This window comes from Eumetopias jubatus, unplaced genomic scaffold (genome assembly GCF_037043125.1).
Source record: "Eumetopias jubatus isolate StellerSeaLion01/CBP00866 unplaced genomic scaffold, mEumJub1_p1.0 scaffold_17, whole genome shotgun sequence".
Lineage (NCBI taxonomy): Eukaryota > Metazoa > Chordata > Mammalia > Carnivora > Otariidae > Eumetopias > Eumetopias jubatus.
The window spans coordinates 26,801,538-26,823,070 of record NW_028274823.1 but is presented as its reverse complement, the minus strand read 5'-3'; the positions used below and the strand labels follow the sequence as shown (position 1 = coordinate 26,823,070).

Below are 21,533 nucleotides of genomic sequence, written 5' to 3'. Positions count from 1 at the left end.
ACTGTAAGTGGTAGAGCCAGCATTTGTTCCAGTTCTCTCTCACTCTGGAGTCTGAGCTGTTTCTACTCTAGGCAGCTTCCCCCCACCACCCCTCCACCCTCATTCCTAGCTCAGGCCAAAGCCTCTTAGCACTCGGGAGCCCCCTCCCCAGGGGTAGGGTTTTGAGAAAATGGGAAGATATCAGCTTCTTTTCTAAATGCCCAAGCTCTGGGGAGGTCTGATTTCCCCCTGAGACTTGGATGTGAAGGAGGCATTCAGGTGGTCTCCAAGGAGACCTCCAAGGGAGGGTGGTATGGTCTGAATGTGTCCCCCCAAATTCATGTGCCAAATCTTAACTCCCCAAGGGGATGATATGAGGGGGTGGGGCCTCTGGGAGGTGCTTAAATCAGGAGGGCAGAGCCTCATGAATGGGATCAGTGCCTGGAAAAGAGGCTCCAGGGAGTTCCCCTGCCCCTTCTACCTGTGGAGACACAGCGACAAGGCCCTGGCTTTGAATAAGGAAGAGGGCCTCCATCAGAACGTGACCATGCCAGGGCCATGATTTTGGACTTCCAGCCTCCAGAACTGGGAGAAGTAAAGTTCTGTTGTTTCTAAGCAGTTCAGTTTATGGTATTTTGTTGGAGCAGCTCACATGGCTAAGACAGGAAGACTTTTGTGCTTGGGACTAAATAAATGGACAATCCACTTGACAAGTGTTGAGTGGCCTCCATGGTGACCACACGCTCTGGCTTCTCCCAAGGAGACCTAACTTCTGGCATTTTGTCTCCTTTCCTGTCACTGCAGTTGTGTTACATCAGGTGAGGTTGCGGGCCATGTCCTCATGGCCCACTCGCAGCCTCTTTTGGGAGATGGACCCAAATCAGAGGATTCCTGCTTTGTGAGATAGCCAGACGCCCTCCCACTCCCTGAGCCTTGAGCATAGGGGAACAGAGATCATAAAAATTCACGGTGAGGGTGGCTGTAGGACCTGAGAGGAGACAGTGAAGCAGGGATGAAGTGGCTGGGGTGGGGCTGGGCAGGTGGGAACTTGTCCACCCCAACCAGTTCTGAACCTTTCTAATACTGCTGTGTCCCAGCTGGGGGATTGATGTCCCCTTCCAGCTCCAAATTTCCTGCCTCAATGGGCAGGTGAATGCCTGGGCATGTGGGTCTGTCCCAGGGGCCTACCACTCAGCACCGGCAGGCTTCATTTTCCCATCTGGTTTGGGGCGGGGTGTCTGAGAGGCCGTGGGCTCAGACCCCCATTCCCGCCTCTTCACTTGGCCACAGCTCACACTCTGCTGAAGTAGGTGGCCACCTCCTTGCGTGGAGCCCGGGGCCTGCCCCCGACCCAGCCATTGCCCATCGGGGGCTCCTCCTGGCCCAGCCGCAAGGGCGGCTTGCATTTGTGCCAGCTCGTGAGCAGCCTGTTCATGGTGCCTTGATCTGTGATGCCGTGCAGCTTCTCCCTCTCCTCCTCAGCCCCATCCGTGGCCACCGGGGCAGCCGAGGCAGCAGGAGCTGTGGCCAGCGCCCCGTGGGCGTGACCCAACTCCAGGTCATGGTTCATGGCCTCGAAGAACTGCTGGATGCAGACCTTGGCGAAGGCCTTGGCGTGCTCCGTGCATGTCTCATCGAAGAGCTTGCGCTCAATGTCGATATAGTGGGACCAGTACTTGCTTTTGAGGAAGGCAGCCTGTGTGAAGCAGGGCCGCACAGAGCGCACGACAAATGCCAGCAGTGTGGTCAGCAGCACGAAGGACCAGCCCAGGGCCTGCAGGGGAGAGGGGAGGGAGTTGGCTGGCACCGTCCTCCCGCCTCCCAGGCTGGTCTACACCCCCCAAAGCATGTTCTCTCAGGGCCTTTAGGGAGAAGAGTACTGACTGGGCAAATGACTTCACCTCTTGGCCTCCATTTCCTTTTCTGTCCAATGGGCATAGATAAACCATCTCACAGAAATGAGATTCTGTGTGGAAAATGCCCCACGTGTAGGCCTGGCACTCAATACACAGGAGTTAACTGGGCAGACCTTGGAATTAGGCTGTCTGGCTTTGGACCTTGTCTCCAGTCCTTACTAGTTGACCGGGAGCAAGGTATCTGACTTCTCTGTGCCTCAGTTTCCCCACCTATAAAATGGGATTGCTGATAGTACGTATCTCATAGGGTTGTTGTGAGGACTAAATGTGGTCTCGACCAGCACAGTGCCTGGTACATAGTTAGTGCTCAATAACTGTTAGCCACTATTATTACCTCAAGAGGCCCTCACTAACCATGCCTCTTCCTTGACCTCCTTGAGGGGCATAGTGACCCTCCTCTGAGCTTTGTTCCTCTCCTCTGGCTCCCGGTATTGTCTGCCTTTCAGGAGCCAGCACTAAACAAGCCTCCTCTGTGAGGGCTCTGAGCTGGGCCCTCAGGGGTGGCAGAGACAAACCAGACACTTGCTCAAACTCTGTGCTGAAGAGCACTAGACACTTGGGTGCTAGACCTGTTCTATAATAATTCACTGTCAGGCACGGGGCAGGAGGCTCTCCAAATCTGGGCTTCCGGATCAGCCCCCAGCCGCACAGAGAAGCCTTTGGCCAGATCAGGATGAGAGAGGTGGGTAAATGCCTATAATCGGGGTCGGGGGGTTGTGGCCGAGCAAACATGGGCTGGGAGGCTGCAGAGCATGTGCTTGGTTTGGGGGAGTAGGCATGTAGACCCCGTGGGGCTGGGTCTCCTCATGTTTCAGGTAAAGCCGGAAATCTGATTTTTGTGTGAAAATGTCTGGTTTTCCAAAATTGCAAAATTGAATTTTGAATTCACTCTGAAGGCCAGACGAAACAGGTCTATAGGCCGGGGAGCCTGTCCTCCGGGGGCCCTTTTAGTTCATGATGCGGTGGTTTGAAGGTCAGGCAGAGGGACAACTGTCCTAGGCCCTGAGGCCTGGGACAATGGCACAAGTGCCCACAGGGAGGAAGTGGTTTGGGAGGGAAGCAGAGCTTGTGCACTCAGAGACTGACATTCATGTGGGGCGTCTGGTGGTGACATGGGCCCTACAGGAGGGCTGGCGCCAGGGAGTCAGGGGTCTGGACTTGCCAGAGTGGAGTGTTCCTCCAGCCCTGGCCCGGCAGGCCTGGCCCCTTGCCCCTCCCCTGACAGCCCCTGGTCCATCTGCTGCAAGGACCCGCAGCTGCTGCTGCTTCTTCCCCGTGCTGGCGTGACTGCAGGGGTGGCCTGGGGGCTTGGACGGGGGAGGGTCCAGAGGGGCAGAAGACAAGGGAGTGGGGCTGGGGAGGACCAAGCTCTGGATTTCCCTGTCAGTGGGCCCTCCAACCCTGCCTTTAGGGCACATCCCAACAATGCATCCCCCTCACCCAAGCCTCCCTTGCAGGGGCACCAGGACCCTCGGATCCCACTCCCGGAGCAGGGAGGCACCTGCTGGGGGCATTTGCCAGGGAAATGTACCCAAATGGCCCAGCCACCCACCTGCCTCACCACTGCCCCAGCCTGGAAGAAGAAAAGGATGCAAATACACCAGGCTTCCCAGCTGGAGCTCAGGATGGAGAATGTGGGGCTGGCTGAGCTGTGGGGTCCACTCTAGGGACCTCAAGACAGGACACAGGCCTCTGGACTGAGGTAGCCATAGCACTTTTTCCAGGTGGCACGGATCCAGGGAAGACACACGGCTCTGCCTTCAGAAGCCCTGGCCTCAGTTGGGAAAATATGCCCCTGCCCCCAAAGAGCTCCGTCTGAGCGGGAGCCCCAAGCCCAGTCTGGGGAGCTCCCATCTATTGGGGAAACACGGCTGGCTGTGCCCCGAGCAAGCCTCATTTCAAGAGGTGGGGGATTGGACCTTGCCAGAGGGACCCTGGGCCGCGAGGGGAGACCCGGGTCGAGGCCGGGCCGCCCCCTCACCTGGGAGATGCAGCGCAGGTAGCGCACGGCCACGTCGCGGGCCAGCAGCCAGTCACCATCGTAGATGTCGGGGCAGGGCACCCGGGCCAGCAGGCGTGCGAGCTCGGGCCGAGACAGGCCAGGTGCCAGGCTGCCATTGCCCAGCACAGTCACGGGCACCGCAGTGCAGAAGGCACAGAGGAAGCACTTGCCATCCAGCAGTGTGACGGCCACCCAGATGACCGGCGCAATGAGGGCGCGCTGGGCCATGGAGCAGAACATGTAGCGCAGCACGGCGGGGTCCTTGGCCCGGCGGCCCGGGGGCCGCTTCCACTCTTCGGCCAGCACGGACACGTTGTTGTTCATGACCAGGCCGAGCAGGAAGAGCACGAGGGGCGGCGCCAGCAGGATGCCCGCGCTGTAGGCCGTGTTGTAGCCCGGCAGGCAGGGGCAGTTGAAATCGAAGGCGGAGTACACCTGGGCGCTGGCCAGGGCCATGATGCCGCAGATGCCGTTCATGAAGGACTCCTGGTTGGACTGCAGGAACTGGAAGATCATCCGGAACTTGTCCATGGTGCCCCCTACAGGGCCGGGTGGCCTCCTCCCACCTTGCCACCTGCCTCAGGATGGCCCCCGGGGCCCGCTCTGCCCCGCGGGCGCCCGCCGCACGGCTGAGACGGGCAGCGCTCAGGGCAGTGGCTGAGGTCGCTGTCTCTTTGAGAGCCTGCTAGTCAGGGGCTGGCTGAGAGGGCACGGGTCAGCCAATCCGGTGGGGGCCGCCAGCGTCTGCCCCTCCCCCGCCTTCCCCTCCGGGGCTCCTTTCGCCACGGCTGCCTCCGGCACTGGGGAACCACGGGGCCACACCTGATGGAGACCAGCTGTCTGTGGGTGTGGGAGGAGGGAGGGGGAGGAGGCTCGGACGCAGGCCGGGAAGACTCGGTCTCCAGCAGGGTTGGAGTGTGGGAGAATCCAGGGCTGGGGCAGGGCCTGAGCTTCTTGACCGTTTCCCCTGCGTTCCTAGAAAGAGGGGGAGTCCTCCGCCTTCTGCCCTGCCCAACGGGTCTTCCCTCCATGCTGTATGAGGGTTCATGGGGGCTCCTCCGTCAGTTCAGACGGTGACGGTGTGATAAGGTAGTCATGACGGGGATGGTGGGGATGGTGGTTATGCGGTAGTGTTGTTGATGGTGGTGGTGACCGTAGTGGTGGGGACGGCAATGCCGTGGGTGGTGCCGGTCACAGTGGGGACGGCGACGGTGGGGGTGGGGGTGGGGGTGGAGATCGCGCTAATGCGGGCTGGCGTAGTGTAAAAAGCCCTGAATTTGCACTCAGAGGATTGGGATCCGCCAGAATGTCGGGTCTCCTCCTGGCTGGCCTGGGAGCTGTGCCTGTGAGCATAACGCAGGGGCTTCTACGTCCTGTCCGTTCGAGTCTCTGCGGGTGTGTCTGTGTGTTTACGGACTGTGGATGACAGATCCTCTCCTGGCTGCCCCAACTGTTTCTACTCCCCCAGATCAAAAATTAAAGGGGTGGTGCTGTGGGGGTTCATGCCTGGAGCTGTGGCCCCCAGAGTGTCTGGGGAACCAGGCCAGGGCCCCTCCATTAGCATATCAAAGTGGGGGAGAGCCTAAAGGGCTCCCTTTGATGTTGCCAGCTTTCCCAGAAAAACAGGTCAGACCCAGCGCCAACCAAATGGTGCTGGAGCAGAGCAAGAGCCTGGATAGGGAGGCTCTGTGGGGCCCTCAGATCTGTGTGTCCACGTGTGAGCTTCCTGTGACTTTGGGCCTCTGTGACTCTGCATGTGTGTGAGTGCCTGCAGGAGAGGTCTTTGTGTCCGTGCATCTCTGTATGACCGACAAGAAGGAGCACGGCCTGGGGCTTCCCCTGGGTCAGGCCCGATGCCAGCCCTCCTCCACACGCATCACCTTGCACATAACGCTCAAACAATCCTATGGGAGACGTGTATATTGTCCCCATAGTACAGAACTGGGGACTGAGGCTCAAGTGAAGTTACTAGCTAAAGGTTACGTGGCTTGTAGGTGGAGGAGTGGGATTTGAATTCAGACTAGGAGGGAATTAGGGGACGAAGGAGGGGGCAAGGCGGTATGTTTTTGGCCTTTCTCCTCCAACAGAATCAGGTTCCCCTATTCTACTAGTTTGGATGGAAATGCGAGTGTATCACAGGTAGGATTTGGTGGGGAGGGATATTGCTCTCCTCAGTCCTCAAGCTCGAGCACCTAGGCTGGTGGCCCTTGGAGGACCCTTTTTGGGGGCTCTCCAGGGGTGCACACATAGGTGGAGAGCAGGATGAGGGAGATCCAGCCAAGGAGGTGTCTGCTCCCAGCCATCTACTGCAGCATCCGTGTGCGTGGTAGACACTGACCTGCTGGCCGATCCTGGGACACGCCGCAAGGGTAGAGTGGTGGGGTGGGGCGTGCAGGAGCCCAGGAGCTCAGGGGGCGGGGCACTCCAGGGGCCGCCTGGAATCTCTGTTTCCTATAGTGGACGTGCCTCCCCCTGTTTGTAGCTGGTGGGCCCTTTCGTGGCATCCCAGCTGGCTACCAGCTCTAACCTCTTTTTACTCTATGCCACGCTGCATACATTCTCTGCCAATTCTAACTTCAACGTTATTTTAAAATATTTGATATAAAAGTTTGACTGGGGGGGCACCTGGGTGGCTCAGTCAGTTAAGTGTCTGTCTTCGGCTCAGGTCATGATCCCAGGGTCCTGGGATGGCGCCCCTGCATGGGGCTCCTTGCTCAGCAGGGAGTCTGCTTCTCCCCTCCCTCTGTCCCCCCCCCCGCCCACTGCCCGCTCCCTCAGCACGTGCACTCTCTCCTTCCCATAAATAGACAAAATCTTTAACACCCATCCCCAAGAAACCCAGTTTGTTTGGATTCTAAACCTACCATTCTCATCACAAGAATTTGATTTACAGTTATGGCAAGTAAATGAGTGTTAGATTCTTTACATACCACTCCAACTCTTGTAAATTTTTGAAAAGATCATCATTAAAGAGGCATGAGGTGAGGGTTGGGATAAATGGGTGAAGGAGGTCAAAACAAACTTCCAATTAAAAAATAAGTCATGGGGATGTAATATACCGCATGGTGACTATAGTTAATGATACTATATCATATATTTGGAAGTTGCTAAGCGAGTAGATCTTAAAAGTTCTCCTCACAAGAAAAAAATGTTGTAACTCTGTGTGGTGATGGATGTTAACTAGTGACTATTTTGTAGTATATACAAATATCTAATCGTTATGTTGTGGAGCTGACACCAACATAATGTTATATATTAATTATATTTCAATAAAAAAAGAGCCTTGAATAGGAACTGCCTGTGGTCATTTCATGCAAAAAAAAAATCTGATGTTAAAAAGTTGTGCTCCCCAAAACCAACTCAAATTTCTCATTTTAAGAGGTCTGGGAGATTTCATTAGGATGTTTTATACCAATTCAGTATTTAATAACTTTCCTAGTACTTTGTACCACAACTTTCTTACTGTAATTATAGAAGATAAGGAAGATGTATTTTTTTTTCCCCCACCAGGCTCTATAGAGATGTCTCCAAATCCTTGCAGTTTGCCTCAGTGTCTTGTACCAGTGTTATCAGTGTGTTGATTCACTGGGAAGGGAAGAAGGTTAGGAACTTCTGCCTCTAAAGGGGGGTGGGGCAGGGGCAGGTGCTCTACTTGGGAGAAGGTGGAGGTGGCTTGGAGGAGGCCAGAACTGTCAGCGACCACAGAAGGGACACAAGGCTGCTTGGGGGCAACTCCTTAGCCATCACCCCTTTACTTACACTGTCCCCCTCTGGGAATACCAGCTGCCCTCATCTGCCCACCCAAATCCATCTCAAGGCTCTGCCCATTCACTCACTGTCTCACTGAACAGTCAAGAAACCATGTTGCAGAGTGGTTAAGAGCAACCTAGCCGATGACCTGGGTTCAAGTCTCAGCCCCACCACATAGCAGCCACGGACCTTGGGCAGGTAATTTCACCTCTAGGTGCCACAGTCTTCTCATCTGTGGAATGGGGAAGAATTAAAGAGCTTACTTCTCAGGCTGTTGTGAGGATGCTGCAGGTAGGAGTTGAGTGCAGTGCCAGGCCCCCAGTGAGCTCTCAGGAAATGACCCTGATAACCTTGGAATGGTAATAATTATCATCTCTGCACTTGAGCTTCAGTAGTGCATTTAAAAAATCTATATTATTTTCCCATTACTTTAGAAAATTACCCCAAGTTTATTGGCTTAAAACCACACAAGTGTATTCTCTTATAGTTCTAGGGGGGTGGTCAGGAGTCTGGAATGGGTCACAGTGGGTTAAGAATCAAGGGGTTGGCAGGCTGTGTTCCAGGGGAGAATCCATTTCCCAGCCTTCCCTGGCTTGGAGAAGATACCCAGGTCACCACCCCGTGTCCCTCCGGCCTCTGTTCTGTCGTCACTTCTCCTCTGCCTTGGACCCTCCCACTACCCTCCTCTAAGGACACTTGGGTAGTCCTGGCTAATCCAGGAGAGTCTCCCCATCTCAAGATTTTTAACACAGTCACACCTGCAGAGTCCCTTTTGCAGGTAACACACTCACAGGTTCCAGAAACCACAAGGTGGACTTGGGGGCCCATTCATTACTCTTTATCTACTGCAGCAGGGGTCTTTGGTAGAGAGGCTAACTGTGCTCTGTGTCTTCTGCACCTCTGCGCTGTAGCTCCTAGAGTGTGACTGGGCGTAGACACAAAACAGGACATCATGACTCTGCTCAAACTTTTGGATGCCTTAGGCGGCAGACTCACCCACAGCTACCACTGTGGGATGCACACCAGCCCCTTCGCCTTCTGCCCCCAGGAGTTGTCCTGGCACCCATGCTTCGCACCCATGCTGGCAAGGCCGCTCCAGCTTGGAGGAGATAAGAGTGTCATGAAAAGTAGCATGCAAAGGGGGCCTCTCGGGAGTGGGTGCTGTACGTCTAGGAAAATGCCCGATTTGCGTAGGAGGGCACGAGTGTGTGGTGCTCCAGTGGGTCCTGCCCTCAACCCGCAGCTGTGGGAACACCGAGAGAGCAGGGCCACGGAGGAGGCAGGGACCATCAGTGAGATGTGCTTGTGAAGTAACTCAAGTGCTGTCAGGTTGTGTTATCAGAGGTATGAAGTCTTTACCCAAGAAGGATATAGTGCCACTCTCTCCTGCATCAGCCCAACTGTATTGGAGGTTGTTATGTGTGGCAAAAACAAATAGTGCTCATCAAATATTCTATGTGCTTCCCTACAGTTCCCAGCGCATGCTCCAGGTAGGTTGGGGCCATGTGGTTGAGTTCTGGGATAGAACCCCCCACCTCTTACCACTGTTCCTGCTCCTTTTCTTCTGTCTCTTGGACCCTGGACACCAATGTAACAGGTGCCTTTGGGCCCCACACACCCTTGCCGGCCCACACCAGTACATTCTGAAGGCTGCTCATAGCACACCTGAGACATTTGGCCCCAGGCAAGCTGGAGGTGCCTCAGTGAGTGTCCCAGCGAATGACAGTTGGAAATTGGTAATAAACACTCCACTTTCCTCCCTCCTGGGTTGGGATGACTCCCGCGCACGGCTCCCGGATTTGCTCTCAGCAGTGTCTGGCCGGCTCTCCACCTTTTGCTAGCTTTCTTCTCTTTCTATATTACCTCCCCTGTTCCTTTTTTGGTGTTTCCTGGGAGCAACTTCCATGTAAACTACTTGCACTCCCTTCCTTGTCTCAGGATCTGGAGAATACGATGTGTCTTGATGGTGGCATCCCAAGATGGGGGGAGTCTCCATCAGTTGGGTCCCCAGGTAACCAGAGGAGCCTTCCTCCTCTCCTCTTGCCCTCTCTTCCCTGTTTATCTACCTCCTCAGACTTGGCCTGAGTCAGAAATATATCTTTGTTGGGTTAAGGGCTGGACATTTTGGTTTGATGTTGACTGCATTTTATTTTTACATCCCGGTCTAACCTAATGGTGGTCTGTTCTATGCATTACATTTTAAGCAGGACATTGACAAAGAAGAACACCCAGAGTTCTAGATACTTCTAGCCTGCTATTTCTGCCCATCTCTACCCTAATCCTGGTTCCACTAGCTCTTGCCTCCTTCTGCAGTGCACCCTGGCTCCTATCAAGCTGCTCCCAGGCTGCAGACGGTGTGATCTTTTAAGAGTGGACATCTGATTACATGACCACATTCTTAATTCCCTTCAGTGGTTGAAGTAAAAAAAATCCTTAACAGGTTCTGTATGCCCATGTGAGAGCCAGCTCCCCTGGGCCATTCTGCTCCCAATATCTACTCTCTAGCTCAGTTGCCCGCTTGCAGTTCCTCAAACAGGATAAACCCCTCCCCATCTCAGAATCTTTGCATGTGCTGTGTGTCTTCCTGTATCCTTAAGATCTCAGCTTAATGGTCCATCTGTAGAGAAGTTCCGGAACCCTTAGCTTGGCAGTTCTGTTGACAAAGGCTTTCATAGCCCCCGGGATGTACTTCCCTTTCCCAGCACTGATGACAATTTGAATTCCTTGTTTTGGAGGGGTGTGTTTATTTACGATCAGGGGCTCTCATTGGACCGTAAATGTCAAAGGCCCACACCTCTTTTGTTCACTGCTGGGTTCCCAATGCTTGGCCCAGTGTGGCTGGTTTAGTAGATGCTCAGTTAATAAGTGCTGAATGAATAAATACATGAATAAGTTAATAAGGGGAAAAAGAGCCTTGGATCAAGATAACTTTGAGAGGAGGCAGGAATTCAGACACAAAGAGGAGACAGTCTTGCCACGCTGGCTCTGGCCTTGCCGCCGGGGTTAGATTCTGTGAGTAGAGTGGGGAGAACTGAGAGCAGGTTCCTCCTTTATGTGAAGGGTGCCTGGGTGGGAGGGCAGCCCATTCAAAGCTCATTACCATGGTAACAACCAATGTCACCTCTGCTCTGCTACCCCAGACCAGCTCCCATTGCTCTTCTCTAGAACTTCAGGGATACTCTCCCTATTCTACAGCCCTCTCTGCTCTTCTCCTGCAGAGCACATCAAGTAGAGACAAGGGGAGATCATTTCATTTGGCCCCAAAGAGCTGGGCAGAGCTGGGCTCTCAGCAGAGAACTCCTTTACCTTCCATGAGACCCTGGCAGTGGAAGTGTGTTAGTGTGGACATGATTCCTCTATTCTCATCGTACTTTTTGGGTCCTGGTGCCTTTCCCTAAACAGGGGTGCTTAAGATCCCTCCCATATCAGTATCCTAAAACAGGGCAGGCTCCAAACCTCCCCCCTGTTCCTTATAACCCTGGGTGTGTGTGTGTGCGGGGGACACACGACCAGGGATTTATAGGAATCCTACAGAAACCCACCCATCTGCTTCACCAGGATACCTCCCTTCGTGAGCAGTCCCCTGCCTTGGACAGTTACCAAAACCCAATGATTTTCCCTCAGTTCCTCCTATTCCTGGGTCTCTCTGAAGCTCTGGATTTATTGCTTATCCTTCCCCCATCCTGAAATTCCCTTGTCCCTGGCATTTTTCTGTGCTCTTCCTCTGTGATTTTTCCTCTTTCTCTCATTTACTGCCCCCACTTGCTCCTCCAAAGCTCTAAAGGTCTTGCTCCTTCCCCTTCTCACTCAAGCCTCTCTCTTTCTCTTTCTGGCCCTGACCATTTCTGCAGTGTCAAACATCACCGCCATGTCCTTCCCCCTGACCTTGCTCACACACGCTTGGCTCTCATGTCTAGCTGCCTGCAGGATCAAGCCAAAGTCCTGACCTAAACCCCCAAGACTCCTGCCATCTTCCCCTTCTCGTGCAGAACTGCCGATGTCCAGGCAGCTTCTAGTACATTTCTGCCACTGTGTCTCCCAGGACAGAGGCCCTATGTACAAGGTGTGCTCAAGAGGGCTATCACCCAGAGTTGGCTGGGGCTGGGGGAATGGGCTTGGGCACCCATGATGGCTGCTCTCCTGGGAGGCGAGGGTCTTTGGGAGCAGGTAGAAGCCTTCCAGCCATGTCCCTCACTCCCCGGTGGGGTGGCATGCACTGCCCCAGGCCTCTCCCTCTCTTGGGATATGAGCAAATGGTGGATGGACAATGGCAAAGAGGTTGGAGTTTGAAACCACATCATTTGGGGACTGAGGAGGATAGGGGCACATCTGAGGGCTGTCAAGGGCTGACAATCCAGAGGATGTGCCACTGGATGCAGGGCTCAGGGAGCAACTCTTGGTGGGATTCACTGGGAGTGGGCTCCTCAGCCCCCTAGCCAAGGTCCTTCACTTTTGCCAGGCTGAATGGCACACCCTTCCATTTGGCTGCGTGCTCACTAGCTCATGTCATATCTCCCTTCCAGACTGGAAGTGCCATTAAGACAGAACTTTTGTCCGTCTGTCTGTCCTACTCTCTGCCACTCCAGACATTCCATCAATATTTGCTGAATGAATAAATGACACATATGCTGCCCTTTTCCCAATTCTTTGCCTTTGTTCTTGCTGTTTCCTCACTGTAGGTGCCCTGCAACCCCGCTCCCATCTCTCTCTCTCCACTAGTCAGAGCCCTCCCCCTCCTTCCAGACCCATTCAAATGAAGCCTTCCCTGATCCCCCAGCTTGGAGCCATTCTTCTCCTTCCTAAATCTTTGTGGCACCTGGCTTGCCTCTAACATCTCATTTATACCTTTTGCTTTGGATTGTAATTGTTTCTGTACCCATCTCTGTCCCTGTGTCAGACAGTGAGCTCCTTGAGGGCAGGGCATATCATCTGTGTATTCTCTCTTCCCTATTCCCTGGCCCGACGCTTTCTACGCACTAGGTGCTTTATAAGTGCGCAGTACAAGAAGGCAGGGCTATTGACTGAAGTTGGTGGCTTTTTCCTGGGCCAAATGCTGCTTCCTTGCAGCCCGAAGTGGGGTCCCTGAGCCCCCTTCTCCTGAGCTGAGAGCTCCCCTGTGCTGACTGGGCCACCTCTAAGATCTCTCTCTTTCCCCACCCAATCCCTGCTCCACTTCAAACATTTGCATGACCTGACCACAGCACGGTAGGTGGGGGGAGGCTGGGCTGCAAGGATTGTCTGGCCAGAAGGTCTCTTGGCAAGAGCCCAGGAGAGCAGAGATTGCCTGATACGGAGGGGGCTGGGCTCCAGGGGGGCATCCAGCGACCCCTGCACTGCCCCCCCGCCACCTCCGGGCCCTGAGGACCAGAAAAGCATGGGGAGAATTCAGGTTTGCCTGTCTGTGGTCACCATCTGTGCTGATGGAGGCAATAGCAGGATATGTATGTATGTGTGAGTGCACGCATGTGTATGGTGACTGAGTCGCCAGGGAGGGGTAGAGGCCCAGAGGAGCTCAGAGGCTAGATCTTCCCAACCTCTCCTGTTTGGGCTGCCAAAGACTGAGTGGCAGTTCTTCCAGCAAGACTTAACCCTGGTGTTTCAAGGAGTTTCCTTCCTAGCCAGACCCCACACTCACACTTTGCGCAGAGGTTCTTAAACACTGGAACTTATCAGGGGTGCCTGGGTGGCACAGTTGGTTAAGCGTTGGGCTCTTGGTTTCAGATCTCAGGGTCGTGGGATCGAGCCCCATATTGGCCTCCGTGTTTAGCACAGAGTCGGCTTGAAGATTCTCTCTCCCTCTCCCTCTACCCCTCCACCCTCCCCCGCTCTCTCTCTCTCTGAAACAATCAATCTTAAACCACATTGGAACTTATCAAATCACCTGGGGTGCTAGTTTAGTGTGGGGGTTGCCTGCCGCGATTTTCAGATCTGGTCTATGCGCCACACACCTGGAGCTGGCCAGAGAAATCTGGTGGAAGCTGCAGGAAACCCAACCAGAGCACTGAAAACCAATGCACAAACTCTCTAGAGGGCCTAGGCATATAGCAGCTTAGACTTATGTGGCAGCCAGACCTCCTGGGATCAAATTCCAGCGCCCACATGGTTGACCTCGGGCAGCTCAACCTCTTTCGGCCTCAGTTTTGTCCTCTAAAATGGGTCTAATAACCATCCTATTTCATTAGGTTATCATGAGGATTAAATGAGTTATATCTGTAAGGACCTTAGAACAATGCCTGGCAGTAGTAAGCACCACTGAAGCAGGTTAGATGTTATTATATTATTATTATTTGAAATTTAGAATCTGTGCATCTAGGATCCAGAATCCACGGCAGATCTACTTAGACTCTTGCAGGTTCATAAGTTCAGTATCACGTGGGAACCTGACAGAAATGCAATCATGGACCCAATCCTAGATGCACCCAATCAGAATCTGCATTGAACAAGAGGCTCTGGTGAACAGTGAGCACCCTAAAGTTTGCAAAGCACTGCTTTAGAGCACACCGGACGGAAGCCACACACTGAAACTAGGCCAGAGATGGGGCTATTTTTTTTTAAGATTTTATTTATTTATTCGACAGAGAGAGAGATCACAGGTAGGCAGGCAGGCAGGCAGGCAGAGGGAGAGGGAGAAGCAGGCTCCCTGCTGAGCACGGAGCCTGATGTGGGGCTCGATCCCAGGACCCTGGGATCATGACCTGAGCCGAAGGCAGCCACTTAACCGACCGAGGGACCCAGGCGCCCTAGAGATTGGGCTGTTTTGAGGAAGGAGGCCAGCAAGGGTTAGGTTTCCCTGCCTCGGGATCCCCCCAGCCTGGAAAGCCACCAGACCGTTGTCAGCCTGGGCATTTCATGTAGGGACACTGCTGGGGTCCCTACAGGTCAGTATGCTGGGACAGCCTGGTGCCTGGGGCCCCCGTGGGAGCGCGGTGGTTGAGGCCACACGCCCAGGGCCCCGGGGATGCCACAAGGTCGAGTGGCGGTTTGCTGGAGTACCACGTGCTCAGGAGGCGGTCCACTTGCTCCCGGCTGGAAATCGCCCGCAGGTGGGCCTTCCTGCTTCCGTCGCCATCCAGGCCGTTGGGCATCTCGGGTGGCTCGGGGTCCCGCCGCAACCCCCGCGCCCGCATCTCGCTCTGCATGCTGGCGAAGAAGTGCAGCACGCAGCGGTGAGCGAAGTCACGCGCATGCTCACAGCACGTCTCGTCGAAGAGCTTCTGCTCCAGGTCCACGTAGTTGCTCCAGTATCTGCGCTGCAGGAAGACTGTCTGGTCGAAGCAAGGCCTCAGGCAGCGGGCCAGGAAGGCCACTACGATCAGTAGCAGGGTGATGCTCCAACCGATGGCCTGGGGGGGTGGGTAGGGGTGGGGGTACCAGGTTGGGTGTGGGTGAGGTCGGGTGCTAAACAGTATGGCAACGGTGTTCCAAAATCTCTCCCTTTACTTAGCCCTCTCATCTCTCCCTAAATCTATCCATGTTCCCATTGAGTCATCCATCCTACCAACCACCGCCACCCATCCTCGCTTGCATTCAATCTCATCCTTGCATCCATCCATCTGTCCAGCTACTTCTCCACCCATCCACCCAGCCGTCTGTCCTCTCACCTGACTACGTACATGTCAGCGTCCCAACCAGCCATCCTTGCTGCGGACCTTCCGACCGTCCATCATACATCCTCCTACCCGTCCATTCCTGTTCCCATACTCCCGTCCTGTCTTTCATCTATCCACCCGCCCACCCCCCCATTCATCCTCCCAACCCTCCTCCTGGAGGAAACCAGAATATGTCACCCCAAAATATGCCTCTTTGACATGAAAATTATCTTGAATGGAAGACAAGAAGCAGCAACCATAGGAACAGCTCTCTTTACCCTCCCTTTTTGTGCCTAAAGGCAGGAAATACATTCTCCTTTTACTGGGAGACGACAACTCTTATCAGCCCAGAGACAGCACCAGAGGAATCTGCCGAAAAACCTTACTCTATTAGTGTCCGGTCATTTATTGACCTCCCACAGTTTCCGCCCTTGGAGACTAACACTGCTCTCCTTTGTCCTGCCATTGCTCTAAAAAGGTATTGCTCTTTTTGAAGGTGGAAGATAAGTTGCAGTTCTAAGCCACCACTTTGAGTTACTCTTTCTTTGTTTCAGGTTTTCCCCACATGATGTGTACTGTGCACATTAAGAAACTGTTTTTCTCCTGTTAATCTTTTTGTGAGAGTCTCAGCTGAAAACCTTAACCCTACATTCCACCCATCCACCCATCCACCCACCCACCCATCATCCATCCATCCACTCACCCACCTGTCATCCATCCATCCATCTATCCATCCACCTACCCATCATCCATCCATCCATCCTTCCATCCAGCCATCATCCTTTTGGTTTTTTTTATCTAGTCCTTCAGCTACCTTCACACGGGCTTATGAATCCCATCTATGAAGCCACCTGTCCTATATTTTGGGAGAGGCACTGGGGACTCATAGAACTCACACTTTAGTGGAGGAAACGATGAGATTGGTGATAGACTGGCTGAATGCCATGTTGAGGGATGTCTAGGGGATTATGGGAATATAGAGGAGGGACACCCAACCTGAACTTGAAGGCTCAGGGAACAGTGAGGTGGATGCTGAGCACTGAAGAATGAGTAATAGTTATATAGGATATAAATAGGGAACAGTCTTCCAGGCCAAGCATAAGGAGACTTAAAGACTTCCTTGAGTCTGGAGCCCACACCTGCCCGACACCTCTCCCTCCTCTCTGCCCACCCAAAGTTTTAGTCTCTCCAAGGCTGTGCTTAAGACCAGAGCAACTGTGTACTCCTGGGGCAGAGAGATCAGTCCTCTAAGCCACAAAGACATATTTGAACCCTTGTCACTTGTAGATGTGGTTTACAAAGTTCTCTCATTGGCCTCTCTCAGGATGTCCCCTTCCTCTTACCAATTTAAAATAGTCGAGTGAGTGTTTTACACACGAGGAGCATTTCATGTGCCTGATAACCTCCATCTGAGTCAAGACACAAACCCTGGTGTGACTGAAGATTCTACACCCTTTCTAGTGAACGAACGAGAGCCCAGAGAGTTTAAGCCTGCAGGTCCCTTCCAAGTGGAGGAGACCAAACCTCCCTTGATTTTTAGGAGAGGCTGAGACCCAGAGGGGGAGTAATGTGGCCAAGGCAGAGTCTGACCCAGAATCAAATGTGTCCTGAGCACTGGTCCTCTCTCCATCACATGGGCCTGCATTCGCCACGAGTTTGTCTTGGCTCCCACAAAGGGCTGGGTTGTGTTTTTATTTCCTGTTGCCCCAGCATGCTCTGCATGTGGTGGGTTGATATAAATGCTTTTGGGGGGATCCAGCCCCAGCTGGGGCTCTGGGAGGAATCTGGAGTCTGGGATAGGGATGGGGCTGGAGTCTGCCCCCAGGGTGATGGAGTGGGTGCCAGTGTGGGGAGCCAGGGGTCTGGGGAGGACCTGCATTGCAGGGAGATGGTTCAGACGGCTTGAGTGATGACACTTCAGATCCCTGCCCTGCCTGTTTTGAGCTGTGCAACTTGGGCCTCCGAACTAAACTCTCAGGACCTCAGTTTCCTTATCTGCAAAGTGGGATGATAATGATTGTACCCACCTCACAGGGTTGTTCTGAGAATAAATGAAGTGATGCATATGAAATGCTTAACACAGTGCCTGACACATAAGTGCTCAATAAACGGTAATGAGTGTTATTCCTGAGAGGTGCCAAGAATGTGCGTATGGGGTGGGGACAGGACAGAGCAGGATATCTCCAGTGCTTTTTGTCATCTAGCTTCTGGGGATGGAACTAGCTGCTCCTGGAGGGTATGGGCACCTGGTCTCTGCCCTGGGGTGACTTAGCTGAAGTGTTGAAGGTAAAGTGTCCACTTCTTTAGGCCCACCAGTGTCCTGTATGTGGATCATGCTGCTGAGCCTTCCAGGGACCACCTGCTCCTTGGCTGTGTTTCCAGCAGTGGGGAGGGGCCCCAGGAAACCATCTGTACCTCCTCACCCCATGCCCCTCGGAACCAGTGCAGGAGATTTTCCAGGCTGGGAGAGAACCACCCGAATTACCTGTGACAGGCACCGTAGGTAGCGGGACACTGCCTTTCTCGCGGGGCTGTCCCTGACCAGCTCATCCTCCTTGCAGGGCACCTTGGCCAGGAAGAGCTGCACCTGGCTGGGGGTCATGTTGGCAAAGTCCAGAAACTTTTCGGGGTCCACGGAGCTGCTGAAGGCACACACGAAGCACTTCCCGTCCAGGAGGGCCAGGAGGATCCAGACGAGGGGGGCGGCCAGGGCTCTCTGCAGCACAGAGGAACACATATACCTAGGGGTAGAGGAAGGGGAGGGGTCACGAAGGGCAGCTGGGATTCAGCTGCAGCAGGAAGGCCACAGGAGGGATGCAAGGATGGACTTCCCAGGAGGGCTAGGAGATACCTGGTGAGGTTGCATCAAAGAGATGGTTGTGGCTCCCACTGCAGAGGTCCCAGCAGCAGAGGAAGGGAGGCCAGAGGGCTGGGGCCCCTGGAGGTCAGGAAAGTCTGACCAGCAGTCCCACGACTGGAACACCGCGGAGCTGGTGTGCCTCCTACTCCTACCCATGGGCAGGCTCTGCTGGTGCCTTGCCCATGCCAGAGGCACTTAGATCTTTGGTGACTAGTTCTGTTCACGTGGCAGGACTGAGGGCCTCTTGCCTCAACTAGCTGCCTGGCTCTGCCTGAGGGCTTTGGAGGAGCCTCTGCTCCCAGAGGGGGACGCTGGAAGCCAGGAGAGTTAACGACCCCAATCAACCTTCCATCCACAGGGACCCCAGCTTCCTAGACTCTCAGTGGGACAATTCTGAGGTGTGTTCTTTTTTTTTTTTTAAAGATTTTATTTATTTACTTGAGAGAGAGAATGAGAGAGAGAGAGAGAGAGCATGAGAGGGGGGAGGATCAGAGGGAGAAGCAGACTCCCCGCTGAGCAGGGAGCCCGATGCGGGACTCGATCCCGGGACTCCAGGATCATGACCTGAGCCAAAGGCAGTCGCTTAACCAACTGAGCCACCCAGGCGCCCTCTGAGGTGTGTTCTACCCACGTTCTTCGAGGGTACCCAGAAGGACAGATCCCAGTGGCCCACTCATTATCACATTCTCCCCAGAGCCACTTCTGGGGCGGGGGGGGGGGGGGCGGCGGGGGGAGGGCTAAGCTAAGCCAGCCCTGACCAATAACTCTTCCAGAGGCAGTGTCTCAGACCCCTCCCTCCAGGTCCTGAAGCCCCCCGCCCCACTGTGCCAGGGGCCTCTCCAGCCCTCTGCCCTTCTGGAGGTTGGGTGCTGGTCACAGGACAGGAGGCCCATGGAGCTGTACTCACTGGGCCCCAGAGGAAAAGGCAAAGGGCACAGAAGTGCGTGTGACCCTCGCCGCGAGGCCGAATCACAGGGAGCACGGGACCCCAGTGCAGCAGGAAGCAGAAGCGGCTGAGCACCGCATGCAGATGTTTCTGACTTGGACCGTGTGCAAATCGTAAAACGGTGTATGCTGGCGGTGTGTATATGGGTGCATGTATGAATTACTAATACATCGTAGATCGGGGTGGCTCTGGTGTTTTCCAGGGGCATTGTGGTTAGAAGGTGGAACTGAGGACTTGTTACGGACGTACATTACATACGCTTGAGAACACTGCGATTGTCCATACCAAACAATAGGGGAAAGGGGGAGATGGTGAGCAGGCTGAAATCCACCAAGCCCCGCCTGCCTCTACCCACAGATCTAGAGCACTTAGACCCTTTGTCTAAAACCCCAAGGGCTGGGGCGCCTGGGTGGCTCAGTCGTTAAGCGTCTGCCTTCGGCTCCGGTCATGATCCCAGAGTCCTGGGATAGAGCCCCGCATCGGGGTCCCTGCTCCACAGGAAGTTGGCTTCTCCCTCTCCCATTCCCCCTGCTTGTGTTCCCTCTCTTGCTGTGTCTCTCTCTGTCAAATAAATAAATAAAATCTAAAAAATAAATAAATAAATAAATAAAACCCTAAGGGCTGTGGTGTCAGCTTGGCCTGGCCTGGGAATCCACTGTGTTTGAATCTGGGCCATGCCTCTTCCTTGCTATGGGGGCTCAGTCGAGTTAAACTTAACCTCTCTGCCTCAGGTGCCTCATCCTTAAAAATGGGTCTACTCCTGGAGCAGACCTGGGGCCGAGGTAAGAACTGAGAGGCCGTGCACACATGGCACTTGGTACAGAGCTTGGCACCAGGTGGGTGCTCAGTGTTGGTCAGGGAGCATTACACATTGCTAAACTCCATCAGCTGGTTTTGATGCAGTGGACTGAGCAGGGGAGAGGCTCTGAGGACCCAGCGGCACAGCAGGTGAGGTCCTTGGCCCCGGGGAGCTTATGGGAGCGGGAATGCAGCCTTGAAGCCAGTCACGCCTCCTACTACATGTGCGAGCCAGCTGTGCATGTCATGGGATGGCCCTTCATGTATGTGCTTGCTGGGTTATAATTCTTGGCCAGCGACCAGATGTGACCTGGGCAAAACCTGGGAATCCTGTATCATCCACGGGTCTCCAGCCCTGGCCACCGAAGGGTGACAGATGAGAGGAACAGAAATGTCTGTTTCCAGAGTGGAAAGTGGCTGAGGAGTCTCTGTGAGCTAATGTTACCCCAGTTGGGGAAAGGAGGGGCACACGTGATAGGGCCTATGGGGGCTTGGAGGGGAGCCCTGCCGATACCCATGAGGATCACCGGGACTGGGGAGTCACCTGGCAGTGTCTGAGGGGGGAGGCCCTGACCGTGCCCCCGGGTAGCTGGGTGGTATGGGACCGCACCTGATGATGCCTGGGTCCTTCCTCCGCTGCCCCGCGGGCCGGCGCCACTCCTCCACCATCACCACGGACTGCCGGTTGGCAAGGAGGCCACAGAGGAAGAGACCGAGCGGGGGTGTGAGCAGCAGGCCCAGGCCGTAGAGGGCATTGTAGTGCGCCAGGCAGGGGCAACTGAAGTCGAAGGAGGAGTACAGCTTGACCGTGACCGCGGCCAGCAGCAAGCAGATGCCGTTCATCACTGACTCCGAGCTGGACTGGAAGTGCTGGAAGAACATGCGGAACTTTTCCATGGCCCCGGCCTGGCGGGGGTGGGCAGCTGTGGGTCTGGGGGAGCACCGAGGCTTCGGCTGCCTTCCCGGCCAAATTCGGGTGGGGGGGCAAGCCTGGGGTGCACAAGAGTCTTGTCTTCCGAGGGCCTGGGGGGACAAGGAAGGGGCGATGGTCAGCCCCCAGGCCAGCTTCCTGGGGCCCAGGCACGGACGTAAGGCAGAGGCAGGCTCTCTCTGCAAAGGCTCCTCTGCCCGGCCCTGACTGTCCCCCAGTGCCACTCCCCTGCTCTCTGGAGGAAAGAGTCACTGCTCTGTGAGCTGACAGCCCAAAGCACCTCTAGGCAAATGTTCCCTGCCCTGTCACGCCACCCTCCCCAGCCCATTCCTTCCTCTCTTCAGGGTTTGGATCCTGAGGCTTAGCAGCTGGTGGCGCTTCTTGTGGGGGATAGGCAAATTTGGGGTGTGGTAAGGCAACGATGTTGACGGGACCGATGATATTTTCTGGTCTTGGTCAAAAACACAATTTGACTCAGCTGAGTTCAGGGAGATTTTGTGTTAATTTTCATGCTGGGAGGACCCAAGGGGCACCTCCCCCTGCCTGAAGGCTGCCTGACCCTTGCGAAGAGTCTAAATGATGTTTTGGCGTTTGCTGGGTGAGGGGTTGTGGAAGAGGAAGGCGTTCCCTGCAGAGGGCGCCGCATGGGCAAAGGCAAGGAGGCGAGAAGCAGCCTGGGATGGGCCAGGAGTTTGGGGTTGCTGGGATGTAGTATCAGAGAGGGGGCGTCGTGAGAGGGGGCTGGAGGGCTCAGTGGGTGCC

At 54.7% G+C, this 21,533-nt stretch overlaps 2 protein-coding genes across 2 annotated transcripts; both read right to left on the bottom strand.

Annotated features, from left to right (window-relative positions):
- Window positions 1–1,270: 1,270 nt before the first annotated feature.
- CALHM1 (calcium homeostasis modulator 1) lies at window positions 1,271–4,428 on the bottom strand. The gene is made up of 2 exons (XM_028098509.2): window positions 3,877–4,428; window positions 1,271–1,753 (listed from the first exon to the last, which is right to left on the bottom strand). Exons 1-2 carry the CDS (start codon window positions 4,426–4,428, stop codon window positions 1,271–1,273), a joined length of 1,035 nt encoding a protein of 344 aa, XP_027954310.2.
- A 10,091-nt stretch (window positions 4,429–14,519) lies between these two features.
- CALHM3 (calcium homeostasis modulator 3) lies at window positions 14,520–20,737 on the bottom strand. Its single transcript, XM_028098526.2, has 3 exons — window positions 20,451–20,737; window positions 17,722–17,977; window positions 14,520–14,990 (listed from the first exon to the last, which is right to left on the bottom strand). Exons 1-3 carry the CDS (start codon window positions 20,735–20,737, stop codon window positions 14,520–14,522), a joined length of 1,014 nt encoding a protein of 337 aa, XP_027954327.2.
- Window positions 20,738–21,533: the final 796 nt, after the last annotated feature.

What these genes read in the sequence shown, in the direction of transcription:
- CALHM1 (XM_028098509.2), bottom strand. Translation starts at nt 4,428, where the DNA reads ATGGACAAGTTCCGGATGATCTTCCAGTTCCTGCAGTCCAACCAGGAG. An exon ending in ACCTGCGCTGCATCTCCCAG is followed by an intron (nt 1,754 to 3,876) that starts GTGAGGGGGCGG and finishes TCTCCCCTGCAG; the next exon opens with GCCCTGGGCTGGTCCTTCGT.
- CALHM3 (XM_028098526.2), bottom strand. Translation starts at nt 20,737, where the DNA reads ATGGAAAAGTTCCGCATGTTCTTCCAGCACTTCCAGTCCAGCTCGGAG. An exon ending in AAGGACCCAGGCATCATCAG is followed by an intron (nt 17,978 to 20,450) that starts GTGCGGTCCCAT and finishes CTCTACCCCTAG; the next exon opens with GTATATGTGTTCCTCTGTGC. An exon ending in ACCTACGGTGCCTGTCACAG is followed by an intron (nt 14,991 to 17,721) that starts GTAATTCGGGTG and finishes CCACCCCCCCAG; the next exon opens with GCCATCGGTTGGAGCATCAC.